General features: G+C 40.2%; 2 protein-coding genes across 5 annotated transcripts in view; one reads left to right on the forward strand and one right to left on the reverse strand.

The window, feature by feature from the left end:
- The first annotated feature begins 3,718 nt into the window (after window positions 1-3,718).
- On the forward strand, window positions 3,719-8,667 carry nkx6.2 (NK6 homeobox 2). Its single transcript, XM_061789373.1, has 3 exons — window positions 3,719-4,934; window positions 6,474-6,646; window positions 6,839-8,667. Exons 1-3 carry the CDS (start codon window positions 4,436-4,438, stop codon window positions 7,094-7,096), a joined length of 930 nt encoding a protein of 309 aa, XP_061645357.1. The 5' UTR covers window positions 3,719-4,435; the 3' UTR covers window positions 7,097-8,667.
- Window positions 8,668-8,816: 149 nt separating this feature from the next.
- The window catches only part of LOC133485533 (inositol polyphosphate-5-phosphatase A-like), a 211,900-nt gene continuing 192,946 nt past the window's right edge, over window positions 8,817-27,770 (reverse strand). For 3 of the 4 annotated variants that reach the window (XM_061789372.1, XM_061789370.1, XM_061789369.1), the window contains 4 exons: window positions 20,658-20,769; window positions 17,997-18,065; window positions 14,825-14,912; window positions 8,817-10,372 (listed from right to left, as the gene is read on the reverse strand). In XM_061789372.1, coding sequence (XP_061645356.1) covers window positions 14,832-14,912; window positions 17,997-18,065; window positions 20,658-20,769 — 262 coding nt within the window. In that variant the 3' untranslated portion in view covers window positions 8,817-10,372; window positions 14,825-14,831. The remainder of the gene's footprint in view (window positions 10,373-14,824; window positions 14,913-17,996; window positions 18,066-20,657; window positions 20,770-27,770) is intronic. The other variant, XM_061789371.1, reaches the window with a different exon arrangement.

A 27,770-nucleotide genomic window follows, 5' to 3' on the forward strand; every position in this document is an offset into this window, starting at 1 on the left:
GGTTCTGTTCTTCTTCTCGGCAGACACCGAGCTAGCTTGCCTAAAATTTTTTACTTAAGGGCTGATCTCGCCAGACCGTATAGTTCACAAACAGTGGGGACTGAATGCAAAATTCTCTGACAGCTTTCAGGTTTTGGGGACGAAAAGCAATTGAGCCAAACTGTAGTGGCGACGAGTCACTGATGGTGTATTGGTACACTCGCCTGACTTTGGTGCATGGGGTCAGTTCCCACTCAGTGACGTTATGAATGTAAGTGCGAATGGTTGTCCGTGTCTATATGTGCCCTGCGACTGACTGGCGACCAGTTCAGGGTTTAGTCTGCCTTTCGCTTGATATCAGCTGGGATAGGCTCCAGCGCCCGGTGACCATAATCAGGATAAGCGGTGTTGAAAATGGATGGATGGATAGTGGCGACAATAAATTACTCCAGCTTACGCTCACTCTGCCAGCTTCAACCATGTCTGTGGAAAGATCATTCAAAACATCCATTCAGAATACGACTAATAGAGGGAAACTTTCTTTACTGGCAATCATCTCTATCTAGAGAGACAGACTTTTGAAGTTCAAATAACAAAATAATTACGTTTACAGGAAAGGAACAGAACAAAAAGTTGTTCTGAAGGAAAGGTGCATGGAATTCATTGACAAGTAAAGGTAAGACTTTTTTTTTTTTTTTAAATTGCACTCTGAAACATCCATCCATCCATCCATTTTCTGAGCCACTTCTCCTCACTAGGGTCGCGGGCTATCCCAGCCATCATGGGGCAGGAGGTCTGAACCCTGAACTGGTTGCCAGCCAATCGCAGGGCACATACAAATAAACAACCATTTGCACTCACATTCACACCTACAGGCAATTTAGAGTTGTCAATTAACCTACTATCCATATTTTTGGGATGTGGGAGGAAACCGGAGTGCCCGGAGAACATGCAAACTCCACACAGGTGGGGCCGGGGATTGAACCCCGGTCCTCAGAACTGTGAGGCAGATGCTGTAACCAGTCACCCACCACTGTGCCTCCCACTCTGAAACAAATAATCAAAAATTGTAATCAAACACTATATTCTGAATGTAGATATTTTGTCAGTCATTTGTTAAATGGTCTGTGTTTAACATTTTTGAGCATTGTAATAAAATAGTTTAAACATGAACGAAATATTTCGGTTTAGGGCCTAAATTATTTACTTTTGCTAACCAACAGTAATTTATAAGTAGACTTTTAAATAAGTACGAAATTAATAAAAGAAATTAAGTAAGACATTTTAAATAGGTAAGAAAATACAATGTTCCTTATGGACAAATGTGTGAAAAGAATGTTGACAATAGATAATAGATAATAGTAATAATATGTAATAGACAATCCGTTCTCTTAACCCCTTATCCTCACTAGAGTGGCGGGTGTGCTAACAACTATCTCAGCTGTCTCCGGGCGAGAGGCCGGGTACACCCTGAACTGGTCGCCAGCCAATCGCACATAGAGACAAACAACCATTCACCGTGCATGATTTGGAAAGTGTGAGGAAACCGGAGTGCCCGGAGAAAACCCACGCAGGCACGGGGTGAACATGCAAACTCCACACAGGCGGGGCCGGGATTTGAACCCCGGTCCCCACAACTGTCGTCCACCGTGCCGCCGACAATATAGCCAAGGCTAAAAACATTGGCACCCCGTTTTTACCCTGCTAATGTGTAAATCCGAGTGAGTCAGCCATGAACGTCACCGACTAGTAAATCGACAAAGTTATCAATAAATGCTCAAACGGCTTTGTCTGATCGGCATGGTGGTCTACTTGACCGGGACGGTTCAGATTTGACCACTGGGTGGCGCCACCTGCCTGTTTTACAAGCGCGCAAAGGTTGTTGTAGTTGGCAAATCTTTTCATACCATTCCGCCATCGATAATACGTTGATGTAACCTCCATAGGTTTGCTTATGTATTTTCATATTGAGACCGTTTTAATGTGTCAGTCCTTATGAGGTGCGAGGCATTGAAAAGATAAAGAAGAAATCAAATGTTGAGATAGCCGTGCTGGTGCTTTTTTTTTTTTTTTTTGTATATGAATGTGTGTGTGTGCGTGTGTGTGTGTGTGTATGTGTGTGTATGTGTGTGTATGTGTGTGAGTATGTGTGTGTATGTGTGTGTGTGTGTGTGTGTGTGTGTGCAAACATCTGTTTATCTTCCCCCGTGAGAGCTTTCGTTGCCATCTGTGCCCAGATTACAGCCCTGATAATCTTATCTTTTCCATCTTTATTAACCCTTTCCCATTCGATGGATAGACAAAGGCCCCTGGCGGAGCCATTATTACCAAAAAATAAAAATAAAAATAATAGAAAATCGAGTTTTTACGGCATAAATCAGCCCCTCATATTCATCCACACGCTGAATCCGGCGGCTGAGCAACAGGTTCAAATATTTATTAAATTATGCTCATAAAATGTGACTTTCATGTTGATATTCGTTCCGTCGTTTTTTCTTCCAACAATAATTTAAAAAAAAATAAAATACATACGTGTGTGTATATATAGGTTATATACTGTATAAATTTAGATGTATTGTTTTTTTAAATTGCAATTAATGTATTTAATTTGCACATGTATATATGCTATGGAGTCGTCATGCTTTACGATGTTTAGACTATAAATAGACTATAAAACTAGCTTTTAATTCTTCGTTTTGAGAGCACATATTTTCCTGTAATTTGGGGGTTGTTTAAATGAGGAGATGAAAATGCGAGTCCATTATAAGCGAGTTGAAAGTGCGCTTCAAGTTGTATTGTGACGGACTGGGTTGGCAGAGCAGCGTTTGGCTGCAGATGAACTGGAAAATGAAAAAGTGCCCAATTTTTTTGTCATTGATCTCCCACTGACTGCTTGATGTACCATTGAGATGGAGCCTGCATGAGATTTATTGTTTTTTTTTTTTAATGCTGTTCCTACAGCGATTATTTAAAAGTTTATTCTAAAAAAAAAAAAAAACATGCACACGACTAAATGAGAACCGACCAGGGGTGATATTTGATGTGAAAACCTTCACAATGTATCCAGTATGTATGTACCCTTTCAACTTTGAACTGTCACAATTGTGAATCACCTCGCGTTGAAAACCTTATCAAAAAAAAAAAAGCACAATCTTTTCCTCGGTGGGGAAAATGAGAAGCAAGGTGGATTTTGTGCCTTTCAAAATGACAACATGGCCATATTTCACTCTTACAACCCTACATCTCCATAAAATATTGCAGCACTCAAAGAGATGACTGGAGCCCGACGCTTTCCCCCCCCTCACACACATTTTTCCCCCTCCCACTGTTTGTCTCCAAAACAAGCATTATCGGAGTCATGTAGAACTTTGTCCTTTACACGCTAATGATCAGATAACTGTTTTTTTTCTTAACCGAGTAAACTTGGGGTTCATAAGAAGAAAAGCATAACAAATATTCAGTATCGAATTTTAATGAGTCATTATGTGATCTGATTTCAGATTAGTTTTTTTTAAATAGAAAAGTAACATAATAATAATAAAACAACATTTTACGTAAATAACATGATGTATGTGATTTTTGCTGATTAAAAATGAACATGTGAAATGTCATTATAGAAAATATAATCGTCGAACAAAATAAATTTACCAATTTTATTGCACTTTGTCTCGAGTAACAACTTTGAGTATTTGTATTATACGTTTATTATTATTATTATTTGTAATATCGATGAGCTGTCTTCAAAGGGGTCATTGAGACGCAAGATCATAATAAAGTCGCAGGCAGATTTGGGGAATGCGCAAGCTTAACACGTTTTCGACACCAATCCGGGCGCTTTTCCTTCCCTGGAATTTCTCCTAACTGCGTAATTGGGGAAGAAAACAAAGTTTTCAACTGAGACGTTTAGTGCAATCGTTAAACAGAGTGCTATGCGTGAGTGAGAAGCGAGTAGTATTAAACAATAATAAAGAGATCTCGTAGTTTAAAAGTGATAATGACATATACTAGCCTAGTTTTTAATGTGACGGCCCGTGTCTAATAAATCCACGGAGTCCTCACGTCCACGTCAACTGAAGTTCGTTTTTTCCACAGCGAGTCCAGGCAGCAGCGGACTCGAGCGTGTGGTCCAATCGGAGCACAGAAGCCTTCCGGTGCGCGTCCAATCAGTGCACGGCGCTCGTGCGACTCGTCCAATGGGAGGGCCGCCCGTGCAGGTGTCTGCAGTGTTATCAGAGGGTCCCTCTTGGCTGGCACCACACCGCCAAGAGTGCGTCAAAAGCGGCCACAGCACCCCAAGACCTCCTGGCACTTGGCCCGGAGCCTCCCGCCGACTCGGGACGAAGTTCGCGTCTCCCCGCACCGCACCGGGAGAGTGGGACGAGTGCGCCCGGAAGAGTCGGTGAACTTTCCTTTGCGACTTCCTTCCTTTGGAGTGGCTGGCGGTTCATGTTGACAAATGTTAGCTGCTGTGGGCCAGATGGAGGCTAACCGGCAGAGTGCTTTCGTCCTGGGCAGCACCCCGCTGGCGGCGTTGCACAACATGACCGAGATGAAGACGTCCCTCTTCCCGTACGCGCTGCAGCACAGCCCGGCGGTGACGGCGGTGACGGCGGCGGCGGCGGCGGCGGGGGGGAGCTTCAAGGCGCCGTCGCTGTCCAGCCTCAACTCGCAGCTGTTGAGCGGGGCCACCCCGCACGGAATAAGCGACATCCTGGGCAGACCCATCACCAGCGCCGGTCAGCTGCTCTCCGCCGGCTTCCCCAGGATCAACGGCATCAACGGGCTGGCCGGCACCGCCGCCGCCGCGGCCGCCGCCGCCGCCGCCGGGATGTACTTCGGCCCCGCCGTGTCGCGCTACCCGAAGCCGCTGGCCGAGCTCCCCGGGCGGGCGCCCATCTTCTGGCCCGGAGTCATGCAGGGATCCCCGTGGAGGGACCCGCGCGTGCCCTGTCCGTGTAAGTCCCGCTGGAGTTCTGCAAATAACACTTCTTGCATATTTGAAACGAAATGCTATATATATATTTTGTTTGTTTGTTTTAGTTTGTTTCTTTTTCAATAGCACCTTCACAGACACAACTCACAAAGTGCTTCAAATATACTGGAGCTATAGCAGTCCTTTGAATTGACTTCATTCGAACATGTGGGTTGCACATGGGAAAAAAACAAACAAACAACAACAAAAAAGTGACCTTATTTCAAAAGAAAAATCAGACAGCTCTGAAAAATCCCACTGGCAAATTCTCAACTAGTCTTCATTAAGATGCAAACAAACTGCAGAGTTTTGGTGTCATTTTCTGTCGACGTCTCGAGGTGTCAAAGTCATTGTCGTCGCAGTTACGGTTTCCCCTCGGAGGGCCTTTATGCCTGCAAATCATCTTCACGCATCAGCTCGTCATCGCCCCTGCGTTCCGTTGTGATTGGAAAGTGTATATTTTTGAACAACAAACTCCATTTGGAAGCACAGGTCACGGCAAGTACGCTGTACTTCGTTTGCACGTGAGTAAAACGTGTTCAACTGATATATGATCATTGGATTATTTTCCAGGAGAGGAAATTACGTCAGTTGACCACATTTGAATCACGTGCAAAAGATCAAATTAGATACTTTTTTCCCCCCAGTGTAGTTGCAAGCAAATATTTTAGTTTACAACGATTGTCCAATTAGATTTTAAGAAGGGATTTAGTGGAAATAAATGCTTGTAAAACCGGTTAAAGTGAAGACCACTTTACAATTTCCGTACATATTTTCTGACAAATGCAATGAGTAATTCCATTGAGCAATAAATATGAAGTAAACACACTTCATCTATTTTAGCGGGCCACATAAAATGAGTTAGCGTGCCAGATGTGGGCCCCGGGGCCTTGAGTTTAATACTGGCTCCACACTTAATTTACACCAAAAAAACAAACCAAAAAAAAAGTCATTTGAATGTACTTAATTCTGTATATTATTCCATTGTTTACGAGGGAAAGGGGCTGAGGGGTTACGTCAGTTTGCCACATTAAAAATGAAGTTCTTTCTTTCACCGTACGTGATAAATTGATATTATTTTCGAGAAGACAACAACAACATCAACAAATGCGCCAGATGACCACATTTTAACCACGTGCAACCAATGCATGATCAAAGTGGTCTCTTCATTATTTCCCGCACAGCGCTGAATATAAAATACAGACGAGCATTTTGCAGTCGAGGAAAAAAAAATATAAAATAAAAAATACTAATCATTCAAATCAAGTGAATATATCAAAATAAGTCAAGACCGATGGTGTTATTGAATGCCTGCCCTAACAATCGTCCCAGTCATTCCTATATTGTGCCAATTTTACAATGGCTTGAATGAAGAGGGCACATTGTGTTTAATAACATCTTTTTTTTTTCAGGTGATCGTCAAATCCAATATAACTGAGGAATATTTGACGTGCACGGCAAAATGTCCTCTATATAAGCATGCGTGTACGCCTCTTTTCTGTGTGTGTGTGTGTGTGTGCAGCCCAGTCCAGCTTGATGATGGACAAGGACGGCAAGAAGAAGCACTCCAGGCCCACTTTTTCAGGCCAGCAGATTTTTGCACTGGAAAAAACCTTCGAGCAGACCAAGTACCTGGCGGGCCCGGAGAGAGCTCGCCTGGCCTACTCGTTAGGGATGACCGAGAGCCAAGTCAAAGTAAGGACTCCATTGTAGTTTTTCAAATGCACACTCAATTCAAAACTATAGCTTTTTTTATTTATTTTTTTAAATTTTATTTGTTATTATTATTGTTTTTGTTGTTTTGTTTTTTTTCCCATCACGAACGCGCGTTTTTGGAGCGGACCTGTTGAGCACGGCCGCGGCCTTGTGCCTGTCCCCGATTTGCAGGTGTGGTTCCAGAACAGGAGGACCAAGTGGAGGAAGAGGCACGCGGCGGAGATGGCCTCGGCCAAGAAGAAGCACGACTCGGAGACGGAGAAGATGAAGGAGAGCTCGGACAACGACGACGACGACGACTACAACAAGCCGCTCGACCCCAACTCGGACGACGAGAAGATCACGAGACTGTTGAAAAAGCACAAGAGCAGCGCGGGCGGCAATTTGGCTCTCATCAGCCCCTGTAGTAACAGCTCGGACACCTTGTGATGAGCCCCACCCCGGCCCCGCACGTAGAATGGGGGAGGGGGTCCGCAAGACACTCTTATGGGCCCATTTGCACCTGACATTTGCGACACTGGAGAGGAGACGCCAAAGGACACATCGGGGACAACTGCAGCGCTCCACCCAAATATGGATGCGCGCAATCTGGATTGCGCTCCGCAGTGACAACGACGCTAATATCATTTGGACCAATTCACTGAAGAATTTGAAATTGTCCCGTGTGAATGACAATGTCATGTTTGTCTCGTGATTGGCTGGCGACCATTCCAGAGTGTACCCCGGCTCACCCCTGACCCCAACGACAAGCGCTATCAAGAAAATGGATGGATGGATATTTTTTTTTTTTTTTTTAGTTTTCCCGATCCGGATTCATCACCAATGTTTCACATGTCAGGTGTGAACGGGCTGTGACGCTTTCAAAGCTCAGTTGAAGCAGGGTATCCGCCGTCCTAAAAGGCGACGCAAAGATAACGAAAACGGATTGTCGACGACAAAGTATGCAGGAGATTGTATTGTATATATTTTTTACAGAATAACTTATGTTGTTGGGAGCAGCGGGGAGGGAAAAAAACCACACACACACAAAAAGACTTATTTCCTTCCTCCATGCAGCCCTGACGCGCTTAAACAGCCACCGCTTCATTTGAACTTCTTTTTCAGTCGCACACTTCAAAATGCTGTAAATAGAAAGTGTTAAAAAAAAGAAAAAGAAAAAAAAAAGGAATTGACACTACATTTTTGTTTTGACCTCACCAGACATCGCGATAGAAAATTGGAGCTTTTTTTTTTTTTTTTTTTTGGTGTTGCTTTTAAAAAGTATTATTGCTTCCGGGGAGGTTATAGAGAAAGACAAACACTTTGTATTATGAATAAATTATTTAACAAGCATTTGTTTCATCACGTTTTGTCTTAATGTATGGGTTTAATATAAATTAAAGATACATTCGTGAAATGTCATTATTGTTAATAGGTCGTTTAAAACTGAAGTATGTTTTCATTGTTTTTTTCAATTGTTCATTATTTAATACTGATTGATTCATGAGTTTCATTTTAATGACTTGGGAAGATGTCACTCATAATATACTCGATTAAGGAACCGCCATCCATTTTATAATAATAATTCGACAAAAAGCAAGTTATGACCTTGCAGAAACATAATGAAAATAATTTTGGGAAAAACTTGAAATATATGTATTACATTAGAACTTAATTCTTGATTGAGAGCCTTTTATGCAGTTGAAATACAACTGAAAGTAAAGCATACTGAAGAGGCAGGTTTATAAATTTGCAATCGTTTCCGTTGAACGGATAAAGGCCTTGTGGTAATGCGACCCCCCTTTTTCTTCTGGGGTACTGCAACTTTCTCCTTAATTGTAAATTTAAAACCTTTTTTGGACCAAGAAGAAAACAGACACCTGCAATTTTAGACGGGTGTGATGATACATACATACATGAAACAAAAATTAAAGCCAACATTTTATAACTCTAAAAAAATATCGGTATAACTACATTTTGTGATTTGTCAACATTATAACATTTGGCATAAATGAGATATTCATAACTATGCAAAACTATTTTTTTTTTTTACTTTTACTTTTTTAAATGACTTGTGAAACGGATCTTAAATTGAAATCGATCATTTTCATGAAATGTAATTGTGGAATAAACAGCACTGAATCTTTAAAGAGACCAATGAGGCATAGAGTGAGCTCGAATGTTGTTTATTGCTTGACAAGTGCATCACCTGTTGGCCATGAGGCGATCCACAGGGGCTGGAATAAAATCTCTATTTGCTTTTATACTATAAAATGGAGTGAAGGAAAACTGCGGCTTATATTCCTACAGTAAATTCACAATGAGCAGCAGGTCAAAAAAAAAAGAAAAAGTGTTTTTTTCCCCCCTACCTGTTTGCTTAACAATCCATATCAAAACAAACTGCAGCAGGCACAAAATTACCACATGCAGTGATTTAAACAGAACAAAAAACAAATCACAGAGGATCGATCTAATGACTTAATACGTGTAGTGTAATAAATTCAAATAAAAACAAAATAGCCAGTCACATATAACGTTTTTTTTTTTTTTGCACTGAAGACTGTTGCAGGCTACATTGAACACAAATAAAATCCAATTCTTTTTCTTGGTCTTTTCTTGCATTTACTTTTTTTTTTTTTGCTTTAAATATCATTTTCACGCTTCATTTGTGTGTACTTGGCACCATAACAGCAGTAACAAAATTGACAAAAGGACACCCATGCCTACCTAAAATTACATTCAGAACCATATTATTATTAAGTAAAAATAAATTAGAGTAAGAATGACAATAATGCAATATGTGAGTGTGCTATATATAAAATCTTATACACTTTGCATGGTCTATATGGCACTGCTTTAAAATATTCTTGGAAAGGAATTAATCACTGGCTGGACACTTTCTCGCTGTTAGTCAAAGGTCATCATGGCTGCAAGGATCTCCAAAACACAAGAATTATAAATTATATCGCTTTAAAAAGTACAGTATATAAAACAAAACTCAAATGATGTGGTCAGGTATGGCAATGGGGAGAGGAAAAACAAACAGACAAACAAACAAAAATCACACGTTATATTTATATATAAATGGCTAAAATAAACTGAAAAGATATTCCAAACCAAGAAGAGCACTAAAACCAGCAACATGCCTAATTTTAAACAGTCCAACGTACAAATTAACCTATCCATATAGATATGTCTTTTGCATTGCACTTTTTTTTCCTCTTTAAAACACCTGACATACTATGTAGACATAAAGGCAGACCACAAAAAAAAATGGCAATTATGTGTAGCACGACTGATTTTTCGATTAGAGTTTTGGCAAGAATTAGGCCCGTCCCATCCGTCCATCCTCTTCTTTTTCTTTCTTCGAGGGGCGGTGTGTGAGGTGGTTGCATGGCAACGGTGAGGTCAGCGATGTGTGTCTTGTCTGGAGCCCGGCCCTCACACCCTCGGGTGCTGGTCCACATTTTCAATAAGTGTTTTATGGAGAGGCAAAACGACGTGCTTTTAATCGAATGAGCTGTGAGGACAGCTGCTCAGCACTGCTGGAAAAGTTTGGCTAGGTTCTTCTTAAGTGTACGCTTGTGCAAAGTGGATGTGCATGGATGTGTTTGCACGCGTGTCTTCAAATGTGTGGGTGTGTGTGTGTGTGCGTGCGTGCCTCTCCATGTGTTCTCACAGAGGCGCTTCACCGAATATATTCTCCCCTCCTTTGGCATCAATTTCCTGTGGGGTGAAAGACGAGATGTGTTTTAAGCACAACACACAAAAGTATACATTAAAAGCCGACATTTTTGAATCCACACTGAAGCTCAAGTTTGTGAGTAAACGTCTTAAAATGACTCCAGCATTTTAAGCAATTAGCAAACGTGATGTGTGAGCGCTTTGACTATTTGGACAAAAGTATTGGAACACACCTCTGCTTTGGCTGGTAGAATTTTAAAGTCCTGACCTTACCAAGACCTTGTGACCAATGAAGTCTATGCTTTTAAATTGAAGGGAACACTTGGGAGTGTGGTGTGGAAGAATTTGAGAGCCCTGACCGTAACCCCTTCAAACACCTTTGGGAAGAACTAACACAAACATTGCGGCTCTCGTCTCATAAGAGCGGACTGCAAAATCTTGAAATCTTGCCAAGAATATTTGTCCTATTGCTAGTCAAAACTAATCTGATTACAGTGTTCTATCGCTATATCGCGGTTCACCTGTTGCAGACTCAGTGCATTTCATATTAATATCACGGGATTTTGAGGATATGCTGAACTTTTTTGGTGGTAAAATAAATGCTTCCTTGCCTGAAATATTAAAACAGTTAAAACAAATCTAAAATATAATTAAAAAACATATCCAAGGGAATAAAATGTGCATAGTGTACAGTACTACTGTGCATTACTGTATGTTTAAGAGTTTAAAAGGTTTTTAAGACCAGAGAAAGTGTTCATAAGAGTATGGTACGTTAATAGGAGTAATGGAAAGATTAATAAGAGTCTGGGGAGGTTCATACAGCTTTAAAATATGCATAAATGAAAAATATGTGGGCAATACTTTTCAGATTGCACCTATTGCAGGTGGTCCGAAATAAGGGATTACTGCACACTTAAAATAAGACTCATCAACTAAAAAGTAACTTGTTTTGAGACCATTTTCACTTGTTTCAAACTAATTGTTACTTGAAATAAGTAGAAAAAAATGTCAACGGACCACGTTTTTTCCCTTATAACAATATCACATTCTCTACTTATTCCAAGTGAAATTTTGCTTAAAACGAGTGAAAATGATTAAAAGTTACCTTTTAGGTAATGACTCTTATTTGAGGTGGAATCAGTTTTGAAGTGTGTCCTCTCACTTCACACAAGCTCTTAAACTCGCAAAATTATCAAATCCTTCCTGAAACTGTGTTAGTCCATTTTCTATAGCATCCATTTTCGATAGCATTTGACCTCATTAGGGTGAGCAGGAGCCTATCTTTTCGGCGAGAGGCAGGATACACCCTGGATTGGTCGCCAGCCAGTCGCAGGAAGTGGAAGGTGACGAACCCATACCAGAATTTTCTCCAAACCTTTTAGCTCAAGACAAGCCAAAACGAGACATTTTCTTCCTCCCTATTTCCCAAACTCATGAACATTTATTACAGTGGGTACGGAACATATTCAGACCCCTTTAAATTTTTCACTCTTTGTTATATTGCAGCCATTTGCTAAAATCATTTAAGTTCATTTATTTTCTTCATTAATGTACACACAGCACCCCCTACTGACAGAATAAAACGGAATTTGTTGGAATTTTTGCAGATTTATGAAAAAAGAAAAAACTGAAATATCACACAGCCATAAGTATTCAGACCCTTTGCTCAGTATTTAGTAGAAGCACACTTTTGAGCTAATACAGCCATGAGTCTTTTGGGAATGATGTAATAAGTTTTTCACACCTGGATTTGGGGATCGTCTGCCATTCCTCCTTGCAGATCCTCTCCAGTTCTGTCAGTTTGGATGGTAAACGTTGGTGGGCAGCCATTTTCAGGTCTTTCCAGAGATGCTCAATTGGGTTTAAGTCAGGGCTCTGGCTGGGCCATTCAAAAACAGTCACAGAGTTGTTCTGAAGCCACTCCTTTGGTATTTTAGCTGTGTGCTTAGGGTCATTGTCTTTTTGGAAGGTGAACCTTCGGCCCAGTCTGAGGTTCTGTGCACTCTGGAGAAGGTTTTCGTCCAGAATATCCCTGTACTTGGCCGAATTAGTCTTTCCTTCAATTGCAAATAGTCTCCCTGTCCCTGCAGCTAAAAATCACCCTACAGCATGATGCTGCCACCACCATGCTTCACTGTTGGGTCTGTATTGGACAGGTAATGAGCAGTGCCTGGTTTTCCCCACACATGCCACTTAGAATTAAGGCCAACAATTTCTATCTTGGTCTCATCAGACCAGAGAATCTTATTTCTCACCATCTTGGAGTACTTCAGGTGTTTTTTTAGCAAACTCCATGCGGGCTTTCATGTGTCTTGCACTGAGGAGAGGTCTCCCATCCCCCGACTGCATCTCTGGAGCTCAACCACAGTCATCTTTGGGTTCTTCTTTACCTCTCTCACCAAGGCTCTCCTCCCCCGATAGCTCAGTTTTGCCGGACAGCCAGCTCTAGGAAGGGTTTTGATCGCCCCAAACATCTTCCATTTCAGGATTATGGAGGCCACTGTGCTCTTAGGAACCTTAAGTGCAGCAGAATCTTTTTTGTAGGCCAGATCTATGCCTTGCCACAATTCTGTCTCTGAACTCTTCAGGCAGTTCCTTTGACCTCATGATTCTCATTTGCTCTGACATGGACTGTGAGCTGTAAGGTCTTTATATAGACAGGTGTGTGGCTTTCCTAATCAACGTCAATCAGTATAAATCAAACACAGCTGGACTCCAATGACGGTGTAGAGCCATCGGAAGGAAGATCAGAAGAAATGGACAGCACCGAGTTAAATGTGAGTGTCACAGGAAAGGGTCTGAATACTTATGGCTGTGTGATATTTCAGTTTTTATTTTTTAATAAATCTGCGAAAATTTCAACAATTCAGTTTTTTCTTTCTGTCAATATGGGGTGCTGTGTGTACATTAATGAGGAAAAAAATGAACTTAAATGATTTTAACAAATGGCTGCAATATAAGAAAGAGTGAAAAATTTAAGGGGGTCTGAACACTTTCCGTACCCACTGTATGTATTGCCATAACAGCATGGTGTGTGTGTTTAGCACATCCGCCTCACAGTTCTGAGATCGGGGGTTCGAATTCGGGCTCCGGCCTTCTGCATGGTCTCGCTGTGCTTGCGTGGGTTCCTCCCACATTGCAAAAACGTGCATGTTAGGTTAACTGAAGACTCAAAATTGTCCAAAGGTATTTATGTGAGTATGAATGGTCTGTATGTCCTGGGATTGGCTGGTGACCAGTCCAGGGTGTAACCCGCCTCTCACCAAAACCAAGTCTGCTGGGATAGGCTCCAGCTCAGCCGTGACCCAAATGAGGTTAAGTCGTTTCAGAAATGGATGGAAGGATGTAATACAAAAATATTGACATATACTAGGGCTAGGCGATTAATCCAAATAAAATCATGACTTCGATTTTGGCTTTTCATGATCATAAAACCATTATAATTGAAGAAAAATCATTACTGTGCAGTATGTATGCAAGTTCCTGCGTTGTAAAAAAAATAAAAAATTTTTTTTTTTAAAAAAAAAACCCCTGAATGCACCTGAGTTGCTTGCAGCAAGCGTGTGCCCTATGTTATTCTGCCTTCCCTGAGCGTGCTTTTAGCTGTTTGATGCCTATTACACACCTTGTACTGTATATTGTAATACAAGACATACTTCGTTTTATAAAGATTGCCAACTTAATGCTATCACTCAATAGAAAACCGTATTGATGGGCGAGCAAAAATTAGCATTAGAAGTCACGGGACGGTTATATCTTCAAAAAATATTTACACACAAACGCTGTAGTAACACATAAGGACAGGTAATATAACAATAATCACATGCCGATAATTCTTTCTAATCTGTGAAAAACGCATTAAATTAATAAAGTTATATGGCAACTTTCTTTTTCTACTTTTTGTCGTAATGTAACTGTGTATGCCACACTGTCCGTAAGTGGCCAAGGTCTGCACAGGAGGTACTGTATTTATTTATGTATTGTTTTTTATTGATTTTTTAATATATCATTATTCTACTTGTTACCAATTTATTTTGTGGCTCTTTGAGTTTTGGTAGTTGAATAAATATTAAGTTTTGAAATGAATGAATAATCTTGTTTATTAACTGTTATTTCAATATCAATAAAAATTGTCATGATTATTATTTGTTCCATAATTGCCCAGCCCTAACATATGCTGTACATAACCTAATGATAAATATTTATTTTACTGCAAACATGAATCAAAAAGGTGTTTGCCACCATATTGTATGCCAGCTTGATGATCAATAAAATACTCGGACAATTAGTGACTCATACAAATTGAATTTATGAAATCCAGACTTTGTCTTCATTCTTTACAATTCCTACAGCCCGTGTCCTAAAACATTTGTCCACAGTGTGTATCGAAACAAGACTCTTCAAATTTGATTTGTGACGCGTGACAAAGGATTCAGAAATCAAATCAAACAATTCTGAGTAATTGTAAGAAATAAAAATAAAAATAATATTTACCACGACATCACTGCACCACACAACACTTGTGCTTATTTGCATTACGTTTACCTGCCCCCGCTGTTATTCGGAAGGACAGGAAGACAGGCTGGTAGGAGAGAGAGACAAATCGTAGTTAGAAGAAGAATATATGTAAAAAAGAAACATTCAGACGGCACCAGAAGAAAGCAGTTCCTGAAGACTTTATTATTAATGCCCAGCTTGACAAGTGGAAGCTCTCGTTGCCTGTGTGACACAGAGGTTAAACTCACATACCAGGGCCGTGTGTTTTGGAGCCCTTGCGCTAACAATATGGGACATTTTTTTTTTTTTCTTTAAACATAGCCAGCTGTGATTTCAGCACCAGTGTGCGGCTGCGAGGTGAGGGCCCGCCGCAGTATGTGCCTGCGGGCTGAGGTCACCTCGCACACACACGTCAGCGCCTATGTCACACCGAGTAACCATGAAAGACCTGACTTAAGGCGCCTCTCATTCAGAGCGAGAGCCGCTGTCTGACGCGGCACACACTGAAGCGACACTGTTTAACAGCAGGGGCCCCTGCAATACATTTGTTAACATGACATATATCTGAAAATCACTATTGAAGAGATCATGAAACGAGTCACGGTGAAGACGTGTGTCCCACCTCAAGCCCTTGAGCTATTATAGGAAACACGGCAGAAGACGGGCATCATCATGTGCCACATCACACAAACATGGCAGCTCGTTCATTTCTATCTTGGGTCTCATTTAAACACGACCAAAAGTCTTTCGGCAATTCACCAAAATGACAGAAATAGTTCAAAAGTTCTTTTTTAGTTCTTTTTTATAGTTTTTTTTTTGTTGCTGTGCCAACTACTTTGAGAGCATCCGTTTATCTCCCTGGTGATCGGTGGTTAATTCAAATTCCCTTCCATGGAGAACCAATGAGCAATTTACAATTTACAAGAAAAATAGCATTTGTTTGTAATTCCTATGTGGGTCATTTTCATATAATTTGATCAACAATGGTAAAGACATACTCCACTGAATTTCATTATGAAAATCTATTAATTATATATATATATATATATATATATATATATATATATATATATATATATATATATATATATATATATTGGCAGTTGTAATAATTGTTTCTAAGAGAAAAAAACAACAAATGTTGTAATGTGGCAGCGACTGCTTAGCACATCTGCCTCACAGTTCTGAGGACCGGGTTTCAATCCCCGGCCCCGCCTGTGTGGAGTTTGCATGTTCTCCCCGTGCCTGCGTGGTTTTCTCTGGGCACTCCGGTTTCCTTCCACATCCCAAAAACATATGCCCTGCGATTGGCTGGCGACCAGTTCAGGGTGTACCCCACCTCCGCCCGAAGATAGCTGGGATAGGCTCCAGCAGCCCGTCACCCTAGTGAGGATAAGCGGTCAAGAAAATGGATGGCTGTTGTAATGTAGTATTTTTCACACTTTTAATGCCAAAATGTCTTCACCATTATGTGGGCCAAATGAAATATCATGATTTGCAACATGTTTTCTGAAGATGCTAATTCTACTTTTAGATATCAAGGAATTTTCTCCTATTGTATTCCTTTTCCATGAAAGCTAAAAAAAAACAAAACAAAAAAAAAACAAAAAAAAAATAAAATATAGCCTCTTGTGTCTTAAGAGTTCCTTTTTTTGGTTCTTCTACGTCACTCAAGCTGCTTTTACCCTTAATGCCACTGGAAGCAGCCATTTTGCATTACCACAAATAGCAGACAGCAAAACAGGTGGTTATTTCAGAGGTATGTATGAATTTGTGAAAGTTTCAGGACAATTGCATGTCTTTACCATTATTTTGAATGCATAAAGACAAGCGTGTAATGCGTTTAATATGTAGTTAAGCTCATTTATGCACTTGTATCTGCAGAGTTTGAAGGGCAACACATGGAAATTGTGCAACTCACATGCTATGAAACTGTGAAGCGCTTTTGTCTTCAGCGTTCTGCATGAAGTGTATTTCAGTGGGCCACCACCATTTGCTCTGTCAATAGGTTCTATCAACAAAGCTGTAGCAAAAATTAAGTTGTTATCATTGTTAGTGATTTTTCCCATATAAGTTTCAGAAATCTTGTTGTTAAGATTACATCTGCACTGGACTGTAATGAAATTAATCTATTTATTTTCTTGATTTTCTTTACTATTATGGGCTAAAATTCTGAACCATCACTAACATTTTGAAAATAGGACTTCAAGCATGTCTGTTTCAGCATGAGAGACATTTACCCATATCAAACAAGCCAGCGGAATTTTATTTATTTTTTGCTAAATTGGAATTGAAAATTGAAACGTGTCTTCACCATTATTAATCACATTATATGAAAATGACCCATTTACTTTCTTGTTGGTTGTACATATATCGTTATTTACTGTATATGTGTGAATATTGCTGCAGTGACAATTTCCCTCACAGGATACACAAGGACATCTACCTACCGAGATGTTTTTTTCCTGTTTTTGTGAAACAAGAAAAAAGAACATTATCCAATTATTGTATCTGGGTTAATTCAATGGGTTCCCGCACAGCGTACAAAAGCAAACAAAGAGGATAGCATTACTCCAATTGTAATGTCTCTACACTGGCTCCCAGTCAGCTAGAGAATAGACTTCAAAGTTCTGCTATTAAATGGTTTAGGTCCTGAACATATGAATCAAATGCTCGTGGAATATAAACCCAGTAGGGCTCTGAGAGCTGCAGACTCAGGTCAAATAATGGAGCACAGAGTCCAAAGCAAACATGGTGAAGCAGCTTTTAGCTGCTATGCTGCTCACAAATGGAATAAGTTGCCGACAGGAGTCAACACCAAGAGTAAATGTTTTTAAATCCAGGTTAAAAACTCTTCTTTTTTTCTCATGCTTATGATTGAGTATTTCAGAGAATTTCCACTTTTAAATGATATTTCTTGCGCTGTATATCTTTATATATATATATATATATATATAGAAAAGATTTCTTCTTAGTTTTAAAATGTTTTTAAGCTGTCTTATTTTTTTGTCTTTATTTTGAATTGCTTTTAATCATGTAAAGCACATTGAGTTGCACATTTTATCACATTTACATTATTGAATTTCACCCTCAACCTGGCTAGGATTTGTCACAGCATCAAACTCATCCACGTAAAGCCACACGCATGCACAGAGCCCCCTTGTGTTACCTTGTGGTCCCCCATGCAGACATTGGCCCCGATGTTATCATAGACAAGAGACTTCTCCTCATTTTCTGGCTGCAGACCAAAAAGACAAAAGAAGACTAGTACAGCTATGAACACAACAACATGTGCTTATGTGAATAGTTAGCACCTGCGTGGGTTTCTATGCCACATTTATGGATGAACTGTCATTGCGTGAGCGTCATTAAACACAATTAACAGGAATACCTTGAGGAAAATAAAAGGTTTAAAAAAAAAGGTTACACGATCACAACGGCATTTCAGATTAGCTGCAGAGGTTGTACAGTATAACAGCAAATTTCACATTGGCCCCAAATTTTTTGTTTTGTGTTTTGCTTGACCCTCTGGGATGGCAGATGTTACTGCAAAGTAATTTTGATTTGAAATAACGAAACAAAACAAAAACAACCTCTCTCATAGTTGCATCCACTGAGCCGAAAACACCTTTTGAGATCCTCCTTCAAAAGTGTGCCCGGTGCAGTGAAGAGAAATGAAACACAGTAGTCATTTATAAAGTGTGTGTTTGCTCCTAAACTCGATGCACTGCCACTGTAATCTGCGAGCCTATCTGAGGGAATCGTGTTTCAATTTCACTTTGTGCACACAAAGAAGCTGTTACCCATGCAGACGTGCATCTGCAGACTGGAGAATAAATCACACTTGTCTGGTTGAACTAAAGAGTTTGTAAATAGCCATCAGCACCCACCCCCTACACACATGGACACGCACACACTCGCTGTGACATGGTGAGGTGCACTGACGGTTCAGAAGAAAGAGACAGAAAGCTTGAGAATGAACCATAAAGCCAAATCCAAATTAACTTCAGACCAATCCTGCGGCGGAGGGGGTCAGCACGCACAGCGGCGCCACCTCACGCTATCTTTTTCTTGCGGGCCATGCACTGGCACCTCTCTATATGTCTGCTAGCTGGCCGGGAGCCGCTGCCTCCCAAAGCCCGCACATACATTCATCAAACGCACACTTGATCATTTACAAAGGCGGCATAAAATTGTGGATTTTCAGGCTGCGTAATCTTTAGACAGATAAACAAATTACCCGGGGCCCTCCGGCAGAGGAGGAGCGCTCGCTCGGCTAAACATTCATTACCGGTGCTTCTGGAGCTGGTGCTGTGCCGCACAGCCAGCAGGCAACCTTTGGCGTGTTAGGGCTCGGCAAGCAGAAAATAACATGATGGCGAGTTAACCGACCGTGCCATGATAGATGACGCCACGCGCTGGCCTGTTTACAGGCCCATGTCTCAACAATCTGTAATGCTCAGAGCCGGACAGTGTGTGCTCAGTGAATCATCAGCCAATCTGTGGACACACTAACTGTCCTCTGCATTACAAGCAATTAGCTTTTGCTCCACGGAAACACAGCAACCAGCCGTCCAGATGCGTGCATGCGAATGTTTTTTTTTACCGTCACTGTTTTTCCCCAACTTACCCTTACACAGTTATTGTTTTAGTGTTGTTCCAGTCAGCAAAGAAGAAAGGTCAGGAAGGAATTTCTCATTTTTCATGAACAAAAGAAAGTCAAACTTCCTAAGCAGCCCCCTGTTGAGGGCTGTTGGGTGTACAATACACTGCTGCATCTCTTTTCACAGCTGAATGCTGCAAGGTTTGGCTCTCCACACCCAAATGTGTGCTCAGAATCCTACCAAAAGGATCTCAAATGCTTAGTTTTTTTTGTTTGTTGGGCATGGACACTTTTTATCCTTTACCCTTTTCCATCCAAATGATCATGTGAGGAAAGCCTATGGCTGCATGGTGGCTTTTCCAAACGATCCAGTAAACAAATTAGTGAGTCAGGAGAGAACATACTATAGGACAGGCTGTGAGAGGAGAATGGAGTTTGAAGACACGAGGGGAGGCCACAAACTGTGGCTTTATGAAGAGGATGAGGCCCCCAGGAACTCTATGGGGCTGATTTACTAAGATCTTAAATAGCAGGCGCTAAATTGCGTGTTCACTTACTCTAACAGATTGCACAAACTGTTGGCAACAGGTGTTGAAGTGGCGGAGACCACTATACACACAGACGCGCACACACATATATATATATATATATATAAAAAGCTAAAAAACAGGCTAAAATTTCACCCCGCTGCCACTCATTTTGCCTGCACTACACTGGCACCACCTTTCTGATTTGAACATGCCTTTTAGATGCGCTATTTAAAGACGCAAAATCAGGCACTGCAATTTGTCTCACATGTAATATTTGTATCCATTTGCATATACTCCTCCAACAATGCGCTGCAATTTGGTGCGTTTGGCATCCTGGTTGGAAATGCTGGTTGCACCGCATTAGTAGATTAGCTTCTACAATTTTTGTATAAACAATCAAGTTTGCACCCGTTTTTGCAAGCGCAAACCTTTATTAACGGCCCTATATGATATACAGTATATACGGCTTAGTACTCAGAATGAATATTCACAGACACCTCATTCTTCCATGTCTGAAGTTACAGACGGACAACGGTGGATCAAGAACAATGGAGCTGTGAATAGCTTAAATATTTCAAGGAAACAGTGATGCCGTTGTGGTCATTAAATGTACTAAATGAAACATGCAAAAGCATCTGAAATGAACTTACAGTAGATGGCATTTATAAAGCTTGGTGGTAATCAGGATGAAGCTCACCTTTAAGACCAGGTCTTTGGCAGATGAAGACATGAGGATTCGGTCACACCAGGCTGGGCATCTGGTGTTCATGTACTGCTTTCCCTGACTGCTGTCTTCACTGTATGGGTAACTGAAGGAAAAGACAAGCCAAACACAATCACTAACTACTGTATAATCTCTCGCAGCAGAGAGCAGACCTCCACCTAGGCCGGAGTGTTAAAGAAAGTTCAACTGACTATGGGGTGGTGGATTGCTTCCACTGTGACTCAAATGGCAAAAAAATAAAACTTAATAAATAATGATTGTTTTTCTGTGGTTAAAAAAAAAAAGTGTTTACCATAAGAATGGTTATTTTACAACATTTAACATGAACAATATACAGTAATACTGTAGAAGTCCATCCCTTCCCGATGAGTACATTACAATGATTTGGCACACATCCATTGGGTGGACTAACCAAAGTGGTACAGTATCTAAAATGTACATACTAAAAAGAAAAAAAGGTGAGAGACTTTCAAGTTAAGTTGTATTTCAGCATTCTTTCAGTGAAATTATACACTTTCCAGTTATATTTCAGCCAATACCGCTTTTGACCCTTAAAACATAAAATAACAAGTAGAGGGGTTTATTGTGAGTATAGGTATTTAAAAATGTATGACCACCTTACTGATAGTAACAGCACTTAATATATCTGCCTGTTGGTCTGACAACACAAGAAATATCTAGGTCTATCTATTGATCATATTTGAATCATTTTCCAAACAAAACAAAATTACCATAATTTCTCGTGTATAATGCGCACCCATTTATAATGTGGACCCCCAAAGTTGACCTCAAAAGTCTTGAGACCCCTTCGACCTATGTATAATGCATTTTTACAATGCATGATTTTGCTTCTACCAAAATGATCAAAACGAAGTATTTATCTGTATTTTGTTCGATTTTTCAAATAATTATTCTGAAATTAAGCACTATTTAAACACATACCTTCTTTTTATTTACTTGCTCTTATTTTGAAATTCAAACCCCTACTTTTATTTAGTAAATGAGAAAACACACAGTTGTGCTCATATGTTCAATTACCCAGGCAGAATTTGTAATTTTTCTTTGTACAATTTTTTTATACTCCGATTAAATCGATCTTTGGCAACAAATGCATGCATTTCTACTCTATTCTCAGACAGTTCACACAAAGAGACCAAGAAAAAACCAAAAGCAAGCGCTAGTGGGGGAATAAAAAAACAAACAAAACAAAACAAAAAACAATCCATATTAGCATTAGTGTGACTAAATCTCAAGTGCCATCTCTAATGACAAGATATATGTGAGCTATAAATCAAAGTGCTGAACAGGATTGAAAAAAAAAATCACATCTGCTTTATAGCACAAAGTGATCAAAGTATTCCTAATAAAACAACAGGAGGTCCATTAGCATGACTAGTCATCTGAGTAATCTCTTGAATCAACACACACAAATGGCTTAATCAAAGTAATATTTCTCTGCCAACTGCACAGGTTGTGAGAGTGTGTTTGGTGGAGAGAGAGAGAAAGGAGAGAGAGGGAGGGGCAGAATAACAGCGAGAATGAGAGCAATTTAGGCGGAGCGGGTCGGGGAAGACTCAGTTGCCGATATGTATGACTACATCCCTACACATTCATCAAAAACAGATTAGGTGTGGCGGCAAATGGCCAACAGAGATTGCACGTGTCTTGGAACAGCAGGGAATGATCACTTGATTTAAGCAGCGGCAGGCGCGGCACCGGGCGAGCTGATAAAGATTTACATTGTTGAGAATTCAATTTGCCCATTCGGCTCATCAAATGGCTTCAGATTTACACACCACCAATCCAATTTGTTTGCCGGTGCTCATCAGGGTGGAAGGGAAGCCTTACATACTGTAATACCAATCCAATTTGCTTCTTCAGTCGCACTTGTGCTAAATGTAGCAGAACACAAAGCGACATTGCAAGCATAGTTTTCTTTTAATACGACTTCTCTAAAGTTCTGAAAGATGTAATGTAATGTTAATGTAATGTATTGATTGAAAATATTTTAAATCAACTTACAAAACCATTAACCAGTAGTGGAAAACACAGCCATATACCAACTTGCATCAGTATAAGCAGTGACTTTTCATTAGGTATGCAATCTAAGGTACAAGGCACACCGTGCGATGTGGCTGATGATGATGAAGCTTCTCCCGATTAGTTTGGGTACATTTTTCTGTAAACCGCTAGACAAAATGGTTTTGCAGACTTCAGAATTCATTCTGCTGCAACCATCATGAGTTACATCATCAATAAAGACTAGTGAGCCCATTCCAGAAGCAGCCATTCAAGCCCAACCCATGACATTACCTCCACCATGCTTCACAGATGAACTTGTGTGTTTTGGATCATAAGCAGATCCTTTCTTTCTCCATTCTTTGGCCTTTCCATCACTTTGTTTGAGGTTAAACTCGGTCTCATCAGTCCAGAAAACTTAGTTCCAAAACCTTTGTGGCTCATCTCTGTACTTCTTTACAAAATCCAATCTGGCCTTCCAATTCTTTTTGCTGATGAGTGGTTTGCATCGTCTGGTATGGCCTGTATATTTCTTCTCACAAAGTCTTCTTCGAACAGTGGATTGTGATACCTTCACCCCTGCCCTGTGGAGGTTGGCAAACCATTTTGTCCAGCAATTTAAAGAAAAATGCATCCAAACTAATCGGGAGACGCTTCATCATGCAACAAGACAATAACCCAAAACACCCTGCCAACACAACAAAGGACTTCATCAGAAAGAAAAAGTGGAAGGTCTTAGACTGGCATGGTTAATCACAGGACCTTAACCCAACAGAGCATGCATTTTACCTACTGAAGAGGGGACTGAAGGGAGAAGAGGCTGCAGTAAAAGTTTGGAAAAGCATTTTAAATGAAGAATGCAACGGTCTGGTGAAGTCAATGGGTCGCAGGCTTGACGCAGTTATTGCAAGTAGGGCTTATGCCACCAAATATTAAATGTTATTGACTTTAAGTTAATTTAATCACATCTGTTCCTATACTTTTGCTCACTTGAAAAGTGGGTGGCTTCAAACAAAAGGTGCTCTGTCCTGAGTTGTTTAACACATCCAGCTATAAATACCATGAAATAAGAGCTGGAATTCGGAACTTTTGTCTCGTATTCATCTTTTGATCTGAAACCCAAATGTCTTCAGTATACAACAAAAACAAAGGAATTGACTATACTCCAATACTTTTGAAGGGGACTGTGCATAACAAATTAATGGATAACTAGTAATTACTTTTGAAATGAGAAGTCAAGGATAACAGTTTGTTCAACTATTGTTCAAGTAATTGTAAATGGGGTTTGGTCACAAAAAATGCTTGCAGAATCTCAATGTTATTATTTATTACATATGACAATTTGAAATTTTGGAATAGATTTTAGCAAAAATCATGACTGGTTGACACTACTTTCGCGGGACACATAAAATGATGTGGCAGTCCGGATCTGGCCCCCGGGTCTCGAGTTTGACACCTGTGAGATCAGAAGTGGGTAGAGTAGCCAAATATTGTACTCAAGTAAGAGTACTGTTACTTTAGAATAATATGACTCAAGTAAAAGTAAAAAGCAGTCCTCCAAATATTTAAGAGTAAGAAAGTACTACTGAAGTAAAGAGAAACTCGTGAGAAACTTCTGATTTGAAATAATAAATCAGAGCATGAACATACATTTTTATTTATTTATTTATTTATTATTATTATTAATTTTTTTTTGTTTGTTTGTTTTTTTTAAATATGGGAGTCTACACACGCCTGCCACCATTTACATTTTTTATTTCCCTACAGAACCGTTATTTGCTTTATTAATTTAAATGACTGAATGAAGAAACTGTTTGCTGACCAGACTTATTGATAGGGTGGGTGTGTGTTCGAGAGCGAGAGAGAGAAAGAGAGAGCGAGAGAAACATCTGCAACTCACTGCAAGGTGTTTTCTCAAGTTAGAAGTGGGCTGAAATATCCACGCTTGGGCAGTCATAATTTAAGACTACGCCACATGACAAAGCTGTTGTTTTTCGGTGTCTGTCAAGTAAACACCCGCGTGGCTGTCCCCCCCCCCCCCCCCCCCAAATTTGTCACTCTGATTGGGCCACAAAGGGTGTGAGTTCCATCATGTGACTGCCTTATACCGCCTGATTGGTGAATTGGAGTCAAATGACACTAGTGATCACGTTGGATGGGAAGAACGGCACCCGATGTGGAAGTCGATGATGAAGTCTAAAAACAGATCCCGCACGTAATAATAGATAAATAAAAGTAGAGAGCGGCATGTCGATCATTGTAACGGAGTAAAAGTATTGATTCTTTTTTCACATAAATACTCGAAAGTTAAAAGTATGTTGCAGTCAAACTACTCCAACAAGTACAATTTATCCAAAATGTTACTTAAGTAAATGTAATGGAGTAAATGTAGCGCGTTACTACCCACCCCTGAGTGAGACAGAGTAACAGTCAAGAAAGTTTCGCTATCTTAAAGGCCGTAAATGTTTTTTAGTGTATTTCTACCCAACATTTAGCACGTGACTGATTTATTACCTATTTCATTTTCAATGAAATGAACACTCACTGAAATACTGTTTATATATGAGCGGTATTAATTTTATAAATCCTGAGCTAATTTAATGGCTGGGTGTGTCCCTTCGTGTATGGGGTTAAAACAGGGGCACAAACACGTGAACACTCACAGGGCCCCCACCCACCAGGTGAACAAACAGACCTGCGGAGCGTTGCTCAGAGAGGTTCCCTGCCTCCAATTAGCATTAATAGGACTTAAACCATGGGGGAAATGCATGGGTTTTTGGTATGCTAATCAAAAGGCTAAAGAAGTGATCCAGGGATAAAAGAGAGCATGAAGAATAGGATGAGTGAAACAGATAGGAGGCAGAAGAGAAGGGATAAAAACAGATCAGACAGAAAGAGGCTATGGGAAGGTGGAAAAGAGGAAAATCTTCAAAGGACTGGTGGAGCTGCATGAATTCAGGGTGGCCTGAATGCCTCCTGAGGGAGGGATCCCAGTCCTAACAGAGAACAATCCTCCTATCATGGCCCCGACTCTATTACGACTTTATTGACCAACAAGCCCCAGGTTACTTTGGTGTTGAAAGAGATTGAGAGAAGATGGAGTTTTCCTCCACACTTCTTTCAAACAATAAACTTCCGCCGGATAGCAAACGACCAATTAGCTACAAAACTTAGTCATTTTTGATGACAGAAGCCAGTTGTAAAAGCTGATTAAAAATCTCTCTACAATGGCAATTAAAGGGCACTTCTGTGCACCTGTGTGTGCACGTATAGGCTGTTCCGGTTTTCTGAACCGCACCCCCCATTGGTTCGAAGGGAGATAACAAGCCTTAATGCAACAGCAAACAGTTGAATAGTGCGCTCTGGCTAAAGTGATGAACGTGTCCGATTAGTGACTTCACAAATTTATCACGGTGGGTAAACTGTCTGAGAGGGGGTGTGGGCTGGAGGCCATCAGTCCTATCAGACCCCTATAGCCCGCACAAAGACTAATTACACTAATTGATGGTCCTTGCTGATAAGTCTAACAGTTGTGCACCTGTATAGAAGAGGTGACAAGTTATACACACATAGGTACAAAGACCGACACACACTGTTCTATTAACTGCCGTCTCGACGATAGTGTAGACTAGTAGTTAGTCGAGCATGAGTCAGAACTCATACTGAGGATTACTAACAATAGCTGATATTAATGATGAAGGTTTACTTCCACTGACCACATATTACTGAAAATTAGGTACCCTTACACATTGAATATGATCCAATATAAGAGCAGAAAAAAAAGTATTGCTTTACAAACACAATAATCTAATGTTTTGATTGACACTGTCAGAGAGGTAGTTTTTCAACAATATGTTTGCACTGGTATGCAACAGCACTGCATCAGTACTGAGGTGCTTGGTTAGTGAAAATATGAGACAAATCTCTCAGTATGATTTATTAGCCCACCTGTCTTAAAGAAACCGTCCAGAATCTATACATTTCTGTGAGTTTCCCAATGTTTTACCATTTTGAAAATTAATCATTTTAAATTGAATTCACCTTTTTATACCCAAATTTGAGGTGACCCACTGGGCTTCTCTGCAAAGTCAGAAATTAATTAAGGCTAACCTTGAACACCAAAAACCAAATATTTCTGTCTGATGCAAAGAAAGGCTCAGATTAAATACAGCACAGATTGACTGACTATTGTTTTAGAACAGTCAGTTCAGGTAAACTCTTTAATTTATATGCCTTCCCAATAGTAAATTGATGCTGCTAATTCTTTGTTTAATTCTAAAAAAGGTGAATATGATATTCATTCACAGTTATATGCTGGTTAATGGGAGGTCGGTTAAAGCCTACCCCAGCTGAAATGAGGCAAGGTAATTATTTTGTAGTCATGTGTAATACCGATAAGGTCTGACGGAGAATATTAAACTCATTTGCAAAACATATTTTATTAAGTAGACATTTCGATTTTCTGATTGGTTTGTTTGGCCATTTTTCTGCCATTGACCTATCATCTCAGATGATGCATGGGTTTATGGTTCCATATCGAGAGTGTGTAGAGCCCATCAAGAGCTCACTCATTCACGCTTGGTTTGGGACTTAATGTTTGATTTGACTGCAGACAGATTACTCACATTTACTACAGCCTGTTTGTTTTCACACAGTAAAACAAGGCGAGGTGAGCGCCTACCGACAGTGTAGTGTGCGTGTGTCACACTGCAATTGAGGTTAAGGGCTTGTCATTCACATTTTAGTCACAAGGTACTGCAGCAACACACTTGATTTATACAACACTTGACAAACAGACTGTGTTTGTGTTTGCTAGTTTTAAAAAAAATATTTTTTTAAACACGAAAACATCAAGAGCGAGATGAACAAAGACCCGAGCTGGTTTTATCGTAACCATGCACTAGCATGGATGTTGCTGGCCTTCACTTCATAGTCTCAGACTCTTATCTCCTAATAAAACTATGCTACCTTGTACAAAATGGCATGGAAATGACAGGGAACAATCCTTAATAAGGTTTTTATATAACTTGCAAGATGGGTATGATTGTATCTGTAAGAATCATAATC

Source organism: Phyllopteryx taeniolatus, chromosome 11, assembly GCF_024500385.1.
Source record: "Phyllopteryx taeniolatus isolate TA_2022b chromosome 11, UOR_Ptae_1.2, whole genome shotgun sequence".
In the NCBI taxonomy this organism is placed as follows: Eukaryota; Metazoa; Chordata; class Actinopteri; order Syngnathiformes; family Syngnathidae; genus Phyllopteryx; species Phyllopteryx taeniolatus.

Excerpts from the sequence above, each read along its gene's own strand:
- nkx6.2 (XM_061789373.1), top strand. The coding sequence starts at position 4,436 with ATGTTAGCTGCTGTGGGCCAGATGGAGGCTAACCGGCAGAGTGCTTTC. Across the intron at positions 4,935-6,473 it reads CCCGCGCGTGCCCTGTCCGT|CCCAGTCCAGCTTGATGATG; the intron begins GTAAGTCCCGCT and ends GTGTGTGTGCAG. Across the intron at positions 6,647-6,838 it reads TGACCGAGAGCCAAGTCAAA|GTGTGGTTCCAGAACAGGAG; the intron begins GTAAGGACTCCA and ends CCCGATTTGCAG.